General features: G+C 45.3%; 2 protein-coding genes across 2 annotated transcripts; both read right to left on the bottom strand.

Annotated features, from left to right (window-relative positions):
- Positions 1-207: 207 nt before the first annotated feature.
- LOC124263377 lies at positions 208-1415 on the bottom strand. The gene has a single exon (XM_046697994.1). It carries the CDS (start codon positions 1372-1374, stop codon positions 262-264), a length of 1113 nt encoding a protein of 370 aa, XP_046553950.1. The 5' UTR covers positions 1375-1415; the 3' UTR covers positions 208-261.
- On the bottom strand, positions 1376-2948 carry LOC124263346. Its single transcript, XM_046697925.1, has one exon. It carries the CDS (start codon positions 2534-2536, stop codon positions 1376-1378), a length of 1161 nt encoding a protein of 386 aa, XP_046553881.1. The 5' UTR covers positions 2537-2948.
- Positions 2949-14492: the final 11544 nt, after the last annotated feature.

Raw genomic sequence — 14492 nt, 5'->3', positions numbered from 1 at the left:
ATTATTTACAGACCGACGCCATATAGCTGGAACATTGCTTGATGAGGCGTAAAACTAAACTCACTCACTCACCCATTGAATTAATACTAGTTTGCAATGAGATACCGTTAAAACGCCGTAAAACCAACTCTCTCACATTGGTTAATAACAACTGAAATGGTGCTTGAATTTCAGATACTTTTATGTATAGAACCTTTATGACAAACGGAGACCCTGGAATGCCACCCATGCCTCCTTGAACAGTTCAACATAATGTTACGATCAATCAGTATCCACATGGTCTGCAGTGGCTGGTTTCATAATGTCTTCCCGTCTTTTAGGACAGACCAACCTACCCCTGATTGTTTGATTTCTGTGACCTGCCTGGAGACAGTAAGAACAAGTTGGGGTTTTACGCCTCTTCTTTTCTGGTGTTTGAAACACAAATGGTTCAATTTGCACTGTGCCTGTTTGTCTATTATCTTTGTTGGTTGGTCCATCATCATTCTGCGCATCCTGAACCATTGATGTCCCGGGTTCCGCAGTTGGCTCAGGTGGTACATATGCAGTGACTGCACACGGAAGAGGACAAAGTGTGTCTTTTGAGTCATCAGGAACATACTGTCTGATAGAATTGTACAGGTACAGCTTCCTGGCATAACTCAATCCTACTGGATGGATGATGTTTGGGAGCGATTTGTCCAGTGTAGAAACTTCACCAACTGTGAAACGGACACTATCGCTGTTCAAACTTGTTTTGCAGCTGACAATCCCTGGTGACTGGTTTGTGAAGAAGAAATGGTGAAACTTCTTTATCTCAGGTATTTTGTGGAATCCATGTGCCTTGAACTTAGACTGCCAGTCATATATCGGCACGAAAGTGTGGCCAGCTTCATCCCCGACAGCAACAGGGAAGACGTTCCCTGGGCAACACTCTCTTGCTATTCTCTGTACATCTGCCACTGATGAAGCCTGTTCACGTCGCCATCGCTTCTTAAACAATCCAAACAACAGATCTGGCCAAAACTTGGTGTGTCCAACAGGCATAAAGCTGATCTGAAATGACTGGTTCTGACCTGTAGCTGTACGCCAAAGACAGTATTGCATCATGAAATTGTTCTTGTTCTGACCACAGCAGTTGTCAGCATGACACAGCGAGTCGGTTTCTCCTACACTAAAGTTTGTGTAGAAGTGGTGAAGAAGTGAGATAACCACATTTGATCCTTTCCCACAATGAGCTGCTTCAGGTATAATGTAAAGGACAAATTTCCTGAGTGGTTCTACGGCAATTCCAAAGAGTCCAACCTTGTAGCCACATAGAAAGTATAAAGGTCCAACTTGTTGAGAATCCTGTGGCAAAAACACTTGCTGAGCAAAATCAAAACTCTGATGCATTTTACCTTTGTATGTCAGTAGCTGATGGGGCGAAAGGGTCAGTTCGGGGTGTCAACAGTTCAACGTCTTGACGACATTCGTCAATTATCGAAATGTAGAATCCACGTTCAGACGTCACTTGGTCAATATGTTCTACAACTCTTTTGGCAAGTTCTCGTTTTTTATTGTCGCAGAAAGTCTTGAGTTTCGACATGGTCATACTGTTCTGCTGACAAACAGCACACAGATCTGTTCTTGGTCTTTGGATAACAATGTGGGAACAAAACAACATCCATGTTGCATACCATGTGTGAACTGACACGGGTTCCTCGTCAGTGTCATGACACGCATCTTCGTATTTTCCGTATACAAGCTTTTTGGTCATGTGAGAAGGCAAAAGTTTTAAGTCAGTGTTTTTCCTTCCCGAAATGCGACCAGGCATCACTAAGGCATTCTGCTCACCATAGTTTTCAATGAACTGTACAGCCTTTTTTCGCTGTTCTAATGTGAGACATGTTGATTGATTGGTTTTATCTGCCCTGCCATGTTTCTTGGCATTTATTCCAGAAACTAACATATGCTCTTTGACGTTTTTAAGACGCTTAATACCCGACCCAAAAACAAACATGAAAAATTCTCGACAAACTGTGACACCTCTGAACATGTACGTTGTTCTGGTCTCCTTTCTTGGCTGAGGGGCATGACCTTTCTTCACGGTATGAGGCTGGTTCTGTACAAGGGTATTCAATGCTCCGAGCATTAAGATATGATGATGATTAACGTGATTATCACAATAAAAATCAAATTCAAGACAATCCAGTCTTGACTCCTGAATCATATCAAGTGGAAACTTCTTTGTGCAATTCCATGCACAACACCCACTTTCAATAAAGGATTGCACCTCCAGTTCACAATCAGAATGGGATAAGGGTATAGACAGAGTTGGAAGAGTCACTTCAACAACATCGCGGTCAACATCTAATTCAGACACATTAACAGTATCCTCTCCGTATTCTGGTGGTGTACAGAGGCTAGAATCTAAGCATGTTTCAGCAAAGTCTTCCAATACATCATTATTGCTTGCATTATTATCATCAGTACAAAAATATTCAGAAATAACATCCAGTGCTCCTGGTACATCGGCAATGCCTTTGCCAAAATCTAACAACTGTTCCTCAGCCATATTTGCTCAGTTACTTATACCAACCACAGTGCGAACACCAGTAAAAACCATCAGAATTGATGTCATGGACGGTTGTACTATCTGACAGATTGTCAACACAGAATAAATGGAACTGTCTGTGGCATGATGCACAGTATAGCCAGAGTGTTCCATCTGCGTCAGTCAAAACAGTGTTATCACTACAAACTAGTTCTGTTTCAAGTTTTGAGGGGTCAATAGCTGATAGCTGACACTCGTAGCAGACCCATATTTCTGCCTCGACAGAACTGTCACTTGCTGGACTGTTTGGGGGAGCAGACATTCTGAAAAAGCAAGATATACCTTCCAGTCAGAACAGTTACAAGTGTTCAGTATTTAACAGTTCATTTTGGAATATTGTATAATCGAAAAGTAAAAAAAATCAACTGCAAAAAAACAATTATAAAAAATCCACAAAACCCTGATTCTATAACATTCTGGTTAACCGCTTATGGCCCTTCTATTAATACATTTTTAACATACCTCTTATTGATGATTTCAATCTCAGCCTGATCAGAACTACTGCTTGTAGATTCTTCAACAAATCTAGTCTTATTTGAATAGGTTGACAAACTTTCAATTGATGACGGGATAGGGATATTGATTGCTCTACCCTCTACACTTTGATAATCGGAGGTGTCATTTCCCCATAATTCCATATGCTGATAAGGATGATTATCAAATGATTCGCCACATATTTGGCAAATTGTGGGATGATAATTCTTTTCTGGAATAACATGTCGTGGTATGGTGAATGAACGAAACTGTGGATCGACAAAGTTATGATGGGAAAAAGACCGAGATATATGCTCAAAACGGGGAATTGGTGGGTAACCAGGCCCTGTGTAACAACGGCTCAAGTCTGGTTCTGACTGCATACGCCTCAATGTATAAGGGTAGTGAGAGTTGTGCAAAGGCTCAGTGCACAAATCAAAATGATCAAGGTCATATTGGTACGTTTCCCATCCATATGTACCTTCATTTCTTGGTACAAAGTTATGTAAGTCTAAGTAATTCATTGAATTCGAGCTGTTTGTGCTTTCGGCCACTAAAATATTGGGTTTAACGGGTTTGTATAGTCTGTCCATAGTGAATGTACGTACTACCGTCAGGATTTTGAAACCTGAAAGGAAAAATTAATCTACTAAATTCCACTTACATTTTGTTTTCAATATTTAATTCAGTTCATAATAGTTGTTTACTGAAGAGGATCTTTCTAGGAGATTAAATTCTATTTTCATTGCAATAATGACACCAAAAAATAACCAAAACATCTTTATAAATAAAGGGACCAGGTGGTCGTAATAAGCACGTTGATTTTAGCTAAACAATATGTCTACGAAAAAAATATAATTAAGACAATTTTGGACAATAATTGAGTAGTCACACCTTCTTTGTATAATTACCAATGTAAAATACAACTTTGCAACCATGTAGCTATAAATCATATTGTATTATCAATGTTCAAACGCGGGCTCGTGTAAACTTACCCTCCACCGGAAGCAGGGTCAGGTCAAATGCCGGTCAAATTAGTTGCGATCAAGAACTCGGTTACGCTGTGAGGTTTAAATGAAAGGTGTCCAAAGAAGCACATGTAAAATATTGCCTAGTGAAGCCTTTCTCTGCCTCGTTTGACGTTTTTATACTGCATAAAAGGTTGCGCCGACCATGTGGTACCTTTATGGAACCTCTTAATATTTTAAGTTTTGAGGCTTTTATTGTAAACAATCTGTAATTCCAACAGTCAACACGTAACAAATGAGGGTTTTTAAACCATTAAAACACAAAAAATTTAAGAAAGATCGTGAAATTTAAGAGTTTTATTCATCGGTTCACGTTTCTGTCAGTATCTCTGAATCTGTGATCGACCATGTGGTCCCTTTACCGGTAGCCTTCCCCGTTGGATGTCAGTCCCAACGGCACATCCTATTATCAGTCTCAACTCCCTGGGGATCATACAACTCTTGCAGCAACAAGGCACACCGAGTTATTGTGGCTTTCTCATCCTTACGAGGTACCCATTCACAGCTGGGTGGACTGGGACACATAGTCAAAGTACTTTGTCCAAGTTTACTGCACGTTGCTGTACCCGCAACTGGGTGTTTGCACGTATTCATGTGGCCACCATTTGGTCATATACCAACGGATCCGTGGGTGCTTTGTGACAATACTGAAAGAGTCTGCACAAAAAGTTTACTCCAAGGTTTTTACACCCGGTCACCCGGATACATATACTCCTCACAAACAGTTTAGCAACACAAATTTTTAGTCTCATTAATTACATTTTCATTTATTGAAATTTCAGATCATGGCATGATACAATGGAAAGGTGAAACATGTACACACGACTAACAAAATGAAATTTTATTGATCAATAAAAGCTTGCAAATCGTCAAAACCATGTACCCGTGAAACAGTGGTGCAAAAGTGTAAAGTTCAAGTCAGTTTTGGACAGTGAAGCAGTGTTAAGTAACGCGTATGACCATCATGAGCACAAATCCAAGCTTCTGCACGTCTTTGCATTGGCCAAATGAGCCTTTAAAGTTGCTGTTGTGGAATGTTCTGCCATTCTCTCTGTAACGCCTGCTCAAGGTCATCCAGAGTCGGGAGGTGAACATGGAGACCGTAAACACGACTTCCAGTAATTTCACAAGCATGTTGAGTGGGATTAAGATCAGGTGACCTTGCTGGCCAGTCCATAGTGTGATGTTGTTGATCTAAACAACATCATTAACAACGCTTTCTCGGGCATTATCAACAATGAACGGGCATTCTCATCCATGAAAATGCAGTTTGGACCCGCTTGTTGTACCAGAGGAATGATTACATGAAAGGTTTTAACCGATCCGACAGCATATGTGCAATGTGGAGCACATTCTTGCCACATATTTTGCATGTTGTTTCTGAGGGTGGTCGTGTTCGGTAATGTTATCAATGTTGTCAGATAAATCAATTTGCCGGTCACTAAAGGTTATGTATTCTTTGAATATTTACCTTTCAGTAACATGCCGGCAAAAATTGCTATCGCGATTGATAAAGATATTACACTGAAAATACTTGTTGCTTAATGTTTGGTGAGGAATATATATAAAATATTATTCCAATATTCGTTCAAAAAATCAGGAGTAACACTTAGGGCACAATCCATATGAAAACAAAATCACATGTTTTTATCAACCAATAAACAATAAACAGACCTAATCTCTTGATACGCGTATTACTGATCTCAAGTAATAGAGTAATAACAATGGAATAATTCATCAATGACAAAAAACAAAACAAAAATTGATGATAGGATCTTCAGAAATTAAGATATTTAAGGACTAATATTTTCTCCTTCCGGTTTAGATTGGGATTGTGGTATCTGAGGTGAGGTGAAATGAAATGTAGTGCTACATTATTATTGTACTTACATACACAGACTGTGTGACATAGGCTCTTCTGCTCTTCGAACTATGGCTATGCACTGCTAGCCAGCTGACACAGTTTTTACTTTTCGAACTAGGTTGTATGTAGTGCTAGCCTGCTGACATAGTGTTGGTTCTTCAAACTAGGACGTATGCTGTGCTAGCCCGCTGACACAGTTTCAACTCTTCGAACTAGGCTATTTGCAGTGCTAGCCTGCTGACATAGTTTTGGCTCTTTGAAATAGAGCGTATGCAATGCAAACCTGCTGACATAGTTTCAACTCTTCGAACTAGTCTGTATGCAGTGCAAGCCCGCTGACACAGTTTCACCTCTTCGAACTAGGGCATATGCAGTGCTAGCCCACTGACACAGTTTCACCTCTTCGAACTAGGCTATATGCAGTGATAGCCTGCTGACATAGTTTTGGCTCTTCCAAATAGAGCGTATGCAATGCAAGCCTGCTGACATAGTTTCAACTCTTCGAACTAGTCTGTCTGCAGTGCAAGCGCGCTGACACAGTTTCACCTCTTCGAACTAGGGCATATGCAGTGCTAGCCCGCTGAAACAGTTTGACCTCTTCGAACTAGGGCATATGCAGTGCTAGCCTGCTGACATAGTTTCGGCTCTTCGAACTAGGACGTATGCAGTGCTAGCCCGCTGACACAGTTTCTGCTCTTCAAGCTAGCGTATGTGCGATGCTTGCCCGCTGACACAGTTTCAACTCTTTTTGAACTAGGATGTATGCAGTGCTAGCCTGCTGACACAGTTTTGGCTCTTTGAACTAGGACGTATGCAGTGCTAACCTGCTGACACAGTTTCGGTCCTTCGAACGAGAACGTATGCAGTGCTAGCCTGCTGACAAAGTTTTGGCCCTTCGAACTAGGTCGTATGCAGTGCTAGCCAGCTGACATAGTGTCGGCTCTTAGAACTAGGGCGTATGCAGTACTAGCCCGCTGACACAGTTTCGATGTGTGCGATGCTAGCCCGCTGACATAGTTTCAGCTCTTCGAAGTAGGGCGTATGTAGTACCAGCATTCCATGCCACGGTTTAACATACCCTCTCAGACACATCATACTGATTCCGAGACGACCAGTTCTTGTTTTATCCATAATGCCGAGCGCCAAGCATGGTGCCAAGTGAAATAGTCTCATGTTATTTGGTATGACGTGACCAGGGGATCGAGCCACCGGCCCTTCGCAAAGACCGAAAGACTGTTTCCACTAGGCCATGAAGGTGATCAACTATGGTATGTGGGTAAATGTATTTGTATGTTTAATAATGAGTTTGTCATATGGGGAAATGATATATATTGTAAGTGTAATGGGTACGCACTCTAAATCTAGACACAACTTACTTCCTGAGCAACAGTTGATTGGTAGACACTTTTGTCATATGTCCACATATGGCATGGCTCGGTATTGTTGTTCGAAAAACCTGACGATGCCATTGTAGAAGCTGAGAAAATCTCGCAGGACGAATACTTCCAACCTCCATCGCTGCCATCCACATAAGGTACTGTCACGTTGATGAGGTCGGCATGAACCTGGTTCTGAACGTTGAACGTATCGTTCACCAGCCCAGGGATGGCGCACCTGCAGTTTAGATAATGTGTCTAACATTGTAACAGCGGTCGTGTGGCCCAGTGGTTAAAGTGTTCGCTCGTCACATCGTAGGTTTATTTTTTTTATATTTTGGGGTCGATTCACCATACAGGTATCATGTATTGAGCCAGTGACCCCGACGTGAATTTGCAAGAATATTTCTAAAAACCTTGGACCGCCTCCGTGGTGTAGTGGTTATTAAAACAAAATAATCTCATAATGAAAAGGAGCCAAGAGATTTTCTTCATTTTCAGACTTGACACATATCAAACATGGGCTTTCTTGATTGTATTTGTTTCAGGGTCTGTATGACAGACTAGGGGGTCACATCATCTACCAACCGAATCGGACCCACAAAGCTACGACACCCCATCGTGAGATGACGTGACAGATGAAGAGGTTGATCATACTGGTGAAGCCTCGGCCACGGATGCACAGGGGGTAAGCCTTGTCCATGCTCAACCAGTACAGTTGATCTATCTACATGAGCAACTACCATCAGCGCGTACAGTTATTGTTTGGATGTTTTGACAGAAGCCAAAATCTTGACACAGTGGCTACATAGTACATAACCTCATTTAGCCTAAAAATACACAATACGTGAAATGAATTCAGTTGGTAATGTTGTAAAGACGTCGAAAGTGGTAAATTTCTCGGCTTTTTCGAAAAGACGTGTCAAGAAATGCTTCAAATGTAAACAAAATATAACGTGTCATGACCAAATGATATAAGGGTTATACTCCATGACCATTCAGCTTATAAGACAAGTCAATTTCATAAATATTTACTACTTCAGAATATCAAAATCTTACGAAGTTTGGGACTCACTCTCTACCGGGATCGACTGTCTATCGGGAAAATGGTAGTTGATGACGACCAACTTCCGGTTGAGCATGGACAGGGCCTATCCCCTGTGGGATGACGTGCTGACAGTTGAAGGGATTCCAACTTAAACTCAGTCATCCTGTAAAAGGGCACATTACAAAAATGCGTCCCCTAGAAAGCTAAGACTTTTCAATCCCTATTCTTTTGGCATTTTACAACCTTTAGAGATTACTTCGGCAGTCAGCTTGGCACATTATTTCAATGGGTGGTTGTTTGACCATGACAGTCACTGTTGCTATTCTTATAATGGAATGAGTAAGGTTTTACACCACTTATTGCAATATTTGAGCTATATTTTGTTGGGGACACCAGAAATCGGTTTGACATATTGTACACGTTGGGAATCGAACCCTGGAGCGAACGCTTTAACCACTAAGTTCGGCTCGTCGGCTTTGATGGCCACTTTATCTATGTTGTAAGTTTTGATTGACCATATCGGATCGGTGGCTCGTTTCCGAGTGTCCCCTTCGTGTTCCCCCGGCTGGTAGAGGTACCTCACGAGGGCCCTATCGGGTATCTGTTTCTCCTTCCCACGCAATGGTGCAGACGACTCAGCCACTATTGATTTTAGTTTGATAACGTCGGCTGGTTTCTTGCCAGTGAGCCGAGTGGTTTCGTGGTTGATGGCCGACACCACCTCAGGTAGCCGCGCTACCCATTCAGTCGATCATTTCCCCGGGTTGGCCATCTCTCTCGCATACTGATGCCCGAATAAGCGCTCGGCCAAAGTCCTATTGAATCTCTCAACTATGGCTTGGCTGCGATGGGCTCCGTCCTGCCACGCCTGACCTTGGTATCGTGTTTGTCTAGCAGGTGTGACACGGCACCCATGAACTCCCGCCCGGGGTCGACTTGCAGCTCTGTGGGCCACGTCAGCGCACTGCGTTTGTACATGCGTTCGAATCCGCGGGCTACCTGGGCCGAGTCTTTCGCGGTCAAGGGTTCGGTTTCCTTGTAGCAACTGGCCACGTCCACGACGGTTAGGGCATACTTGTACCTCTTGTCGTGGGGTAGGAATAGGAGGTCGGCCTGGTGAACGCTATTGGGTATGTTAATACCGAAGTTCCTTTGGGGCACGTAGCGTGGTGCCGGTAAATAGATCGGCCACAGGGCTTGTTTTTCAAGCCACGCTTTGGCCCCCGTTGAGGGTACTCACGCCATTTTAGCCAGCTTATGTACCGCGCTAGCTCCTTTCCAGTACCCAAACGGGCTGTAGTAAATAGCCTCAAACTTTCTCTGGTTCCGTGACATTGTATCGTATATATACACCTATGTTCTTGGTTCAATTTTCTCATGCCCGTACGCGTACGTGTTGATCCCATCAATAGCTATCCAACGCTTAGTGTCCATCAGCGACAGGGACGTCTTGTTTATAGTCAGTCCGTATATCCTATGCCCATCACTTTTACGCGTGTTCATTTTATGTCTGAAGGTACGAGTCTTGAACAGGGCTTCCTTGAATCTGGCGTGTTTGATGTGTTGTTTAACCACGTACTTCTTAACACCCTTCGCCTTCCAGATCTCACCATTGTCGGCCTTCAGGATGGAGTACATCTTGGGCCTCAAGCCTATGTACTCGGCTATGGGGGTGCCAGCACACTCGTCCTTCATCTTACCTAGGACCTTTTTATTTACCGTGCTGTGTATGGCATGGTCCTTGGGGTAGTCGCTGGTGTCGAACAAATCGAGGCGTTTTTTCATGTCCTCGTACACGTCCTCGTTCGATTCTGCATCAGCAGGGAATCGGTGTCCATGTACAGCACTTCACACCTGTCGCCATACTGTTTCTTCAGTTCGTTGTACTAAAAGTCGTACATCAGGTGTTTGGATAAATCGAGGATGCTCATCCCCACGTAAACAGGCCGGTTGAATTTGATGTTACTTTTCTTCATGTGTAGGGCCACCAGATCGTCGGTGAATATCTTGCTCCGGCTGAATGCCGGGCTGGCTATCAGTCTCCTGAGCTTGTCTTCCTCATTCGACCGAACCAGCTTCACAGTCATGCGTTTCCTCAGGTTCTCCATAGTCTTACCGAACATCGAGTTGTTCATGAGCTTGTTTTTCACTGGTGGCCAGCTTTCGCAGGTCCGTGTTCATTCTGATGTATGGCTCCATCCAGGGGCTCTGGTCGAACACGAGCACCCTATGTATTTTGGTCAGCCTCATACCCAACAACAGGTACAGCTGTAGGTTGCGATAGTGAACGATATACTTGGTCTTATTCATTAAGTTAAGCACTAGTTTTTCAACGTCTGCCACCCGCCCACCTAGCAAGTTAGGTTGGTACTCGGACATCCAGTCTGGGTTAACCTTCATATGTTCGGTGGCCAGGGGGTAGCTGTTGTGCGATGTGTGTAATGCCTTGGGGTATTTCAAGTCCACCTCGAGGATATAGCCTTTGTTCGAATCCGGTGCGATGCTCATAACATCAATCTCGTGCGATGCCCATTCGAATCCCCCTGTGGGTAGATACTGGCTCTTGGCCCAGCCGTACAGGTTGTTGGCGTAGAGGTAGAGAATATGATTGGTTGGCTTGCTCGGGTCATAGCCCTTCATGTATTAATTATTTGCTTTCGCGTATCGTTTGGTAGCCATGGAAATCCCACCTCGCAAGCCTTTCTCAATGAATAGGTGCATGTGGTAATCGGTGAGCAATTCCAACTTAACTCCGGTCTTTTTCAACAATGCATCCCAAGATAGACCTGGGCTGGTGTAGTACCATGCGGGGTCGAGTTGGTACTGCTTAAAACACGTCCTCCTAAACGTCTCAAACATGTCGGCTATCAGGAGTACATCTGTCCTCAAATACAGGTCGTGGTAGTCACCCAGATTCTTACAGCCCAGTTTATTCCATACGTTAATCGCATGCGAGTAATCGTCTTGGGATATTGTCGAGTCGGTCAGGTTGCTGTAAAATCGGTTGATAGGAGGCAGTCGGGTCTCAGCGAACTTGGCCCAAGCATCCATGTTCTCGTAGGGGTACACACCCTTCCTCATCAGCAGGGGTCGAGTCTCGGCGTTGGTATATCGATCAGTGATGGGGAAGGTATCGTTGGCCTTGACCAGACTGTCGAGTGACGACAGGAGGAACTGAACTGAGTCGATGAACCTCAGGCCATTAAAGCTGAAGGAGATGTATCTCTCCATGTTGTCGGGGATGCACAGCAGGTTGCCGTCGACTTTCGCGATGGCCTGCATGATCAAGTGAGAGTCGTACCCTCTCAAGTTGTGGAAGACTACGGGGATGTTTATTGTCTTGGGGGTGATTCTAAGCTTGAGGTTGCACGCGTTGTGAGCGGCGCCTCTATACTTACCGGTGACGTGGCAGTGATCTCTCACCGAATCAACGTTCAGCGGTTTATCGCACACGTGGCAGGGAGTGCTGCAGCCGTGAGCTAGCCGGTCGGCTTGAGTCATATGCATGGGAGCGACTGTGTATAGTGCATTCCTAATACTTTTCTCTTCCTCCTGCAAACACTTTAGAAACTTTTCAGCCGCGTCGGGACCCTTGTACACTACGGGAGCTTTCGTTTCCCCATCACATCGGACGACCACGTATCCAAACCCACAGGCCTCGTGCTCCTGTGTTTTTTGTGTGATGGGGTTCCCCCCATCATCAACGGGTTTGACCAAGGCTTTGAAGTCGGCGTAGATGACATAAGGCACGGACATCTGATTTTTGTGGTTGTCGAATGTTAGGATATTGTCGCCTTCCTTAGGCATGTCGACTTGTATGGCCGTCTGCCCCACACCTTGGCAATCCCCCCGGTGGATATGAAGCGCCGTATCGAAAAACGGCTGCGTGACTTGCAAGATGAGAGACGGACTCGGTTGGAATCCGCTTCCTCGAACCGGGAACAGCTTTGATCCCAGATCAGCCACATGCGGGAAACCATCGATCGAGTCCTAAATGAAGACACCACGCTAGCTGACAGGATCCGAATCCTCTTCCGAGAGCAAGGGATTACTATCGCCAGCATTCTGACTGCATTGGGCTTCATCATATCAACCCTGGTCGTGTCATTGACAGGGGGTACCCCCACACCCCAAAGTGGTGGTACACCCACTGGTGGCGTCAGAGACTGGATAAAAACCACCTGAAATCCCTCGGGGAGGCCCTGGCTAAACTCGCTGGTAAGGCCGCCAAAGCCCTGCCCGGCATCCTGGGTAGCATCGTCTCGTGGCTGCTGAGCTCTCTGGATAAAACTGCCATGTGGTTCGGTCAAAACCTGTGGGCAGCCATCGTCGCCGTGGCGGGTCTGGTGTACGTAGCGGCTAAGGCATTTTTAACCAAATGAGTCCCAAACCGGCCGCGATCCCCCCGACCACCAGCGCTGTTTTACGGTCGATGTGCTGCTGATTGGATGCCTGAACGTGTGGGGGCTGGGACTGTGGGGGTGTGGGTTGAACCCTTGACTCCGGGGTCGGTACAACTATTCCCGTTTCACCGGTCGTGGGAGGTGGTACGTGGGGGACGTTGACATCGGGGTTGACGCCCAACTTTTGGTCTGCCGTGGCTACGACTATTTCGTTGTTGTAGCCCACCACTTTGTTGATTCTCAGTCGCATGTCGCTCAGAGCCATGTACAGCCCCACGTCGAACACATAGTCGACTTTTGACCGGGCATATTCCAACACGTCTTGGTATCGTTGTATGACACCCAGTAGATCATCTGGAGCATTGATAGCATCCTCAACTTTAACAACGAACTGTTTCTGAGCGTCGTAAGCAGTCCCCTTGCCGAGGATGTTGGAACGCGTTTGCGTCTGCGCACCCAACAGCGCCCACACATACGTTCGAATAGAGTCGTTCAAGCGTTCGATATCGGCACGAGTAAACCCTATCGACGTGTCCAACGTGAACTTTTTCCAGTCATCTGCTGGCCCCTGCTCGAACCTCCAGACTCGGTAATCCTTGCTTTTGTCTAAAGCCATGTAACGGTCATCCCACTCGTTTGTTGTGAGGTGTTGTGAGGTGATGATACGACTTGTACCCCCATTCTTTCATCTTCTCGCTGGCATCTACGATAGGCATATTATGAGCGATGGGAATACCCAACCCATGGTTCGGCCCCGGCAAACGCCAATCCGTCTTCGGGTCTAGCTTAAATTCGTTGCAAATACGTTCGTAGGGCCGTCTATCGTACTGGTTGTTTACTGCGTCCCATGCTTTGTCCTGTGGCAGTGGAGCGCTGATCTCTTTGAGGATACCTGGCAGTACACGTGAAACGTGAACACAGACTGGCTCAGCAGTCCCCACCAAGCTCGGACTACCTTAGCGTTAGTCACCTAAAACCTATACCTAGCAAATACATCTATAAACTGGGCGCCGAAATACAACCCAGCAGCGACCACAATCTTCATGTGTGGGAAATCTATGTCCAGTTTAGGGTAAAACACTCCCGGGGAGTAAAACACTCCTTGGGAGCATGCTCCTCCTTGTTTGTCCATTTTTAAAGTATTATATAATGGGTATATATACTCTAACATGTACGTAACACTTCCAGGAATAACGAGCGGCGAGGCAGTTCAGCTGATACACGCGATCGATAACATGTCGGGTCAACTCGAAGTCGTACTCTGCGATATCACCTACCTACCGCGATGGACTAACATCAACGTCAACAACAACAAGCTGTTCGTCAGTGGCACCCGCAACCAGATAACTGACGGCTACTACAGCGTGTGCTCGCTAAGTGACGAGGTCTTCAAACCCTTGGGGGCCGAACACAAGATGAACGACTCAAACGGCACAGTGGTGTTAATCAACAATGGAATAAACCCCTTGAGGCTCGGCCGACAATTGGCGAGGACACTCGGGATGCCCCTGGACGAGATAAAACCAACAACTACCGTCACAGGCACGAAGTTACCCGACCTAGTACCGTACCGAGAGCTGTGCGTTCATCTCGGCCAGTTGAGCACAACGGACAACATTCAAGGGGGTCACCCTTTCACGATACTGAGAGCCGTACCGGTGAAAACGGAGAAATACAACGACGGCAGAACCGAGTCGTTTTCACCGCGGCAGTATAAGAGGTTA

The sequence above is a fragment of the Haliotis rubra genome, unplaced genomic scaffold (genome assembly GCF_003918875.1).
Source record: "Haliotis rubra isolate DU_JTF1 unplaced genomic scaffold, ASM391887v1 Scf88, whole genome shotgun sequence".
Lineage (NCBI taxonomy): Eukaryota > Metazoa > Mollusca > Gastropoda > Lepetellida > Haliotidae > Haliotis > Haliotis rubra.
Note: the sequence above shows the minus strand (reverse complement) of the source record. Positions and strands in the feature narration are given on the sequence as shown.

Bases quoted from the DNA above. Each gene is read 5' to 3' on its own strand.
- LOC124263346 (XM_046697925.1), bottom strand. From the start codon at position 2,536: ATGGCTGAGGAACAGTTGTTAGATTTTGGCAAAGGCATTGCCGATGTA.
- LOC124263377 (XM_046697994.1), bottom strand. From the start codon at position 1,374: ATGCATCAGAGTTTTGATTTTGCTCAGCAAGTGTTTTTGCCACAGGAT.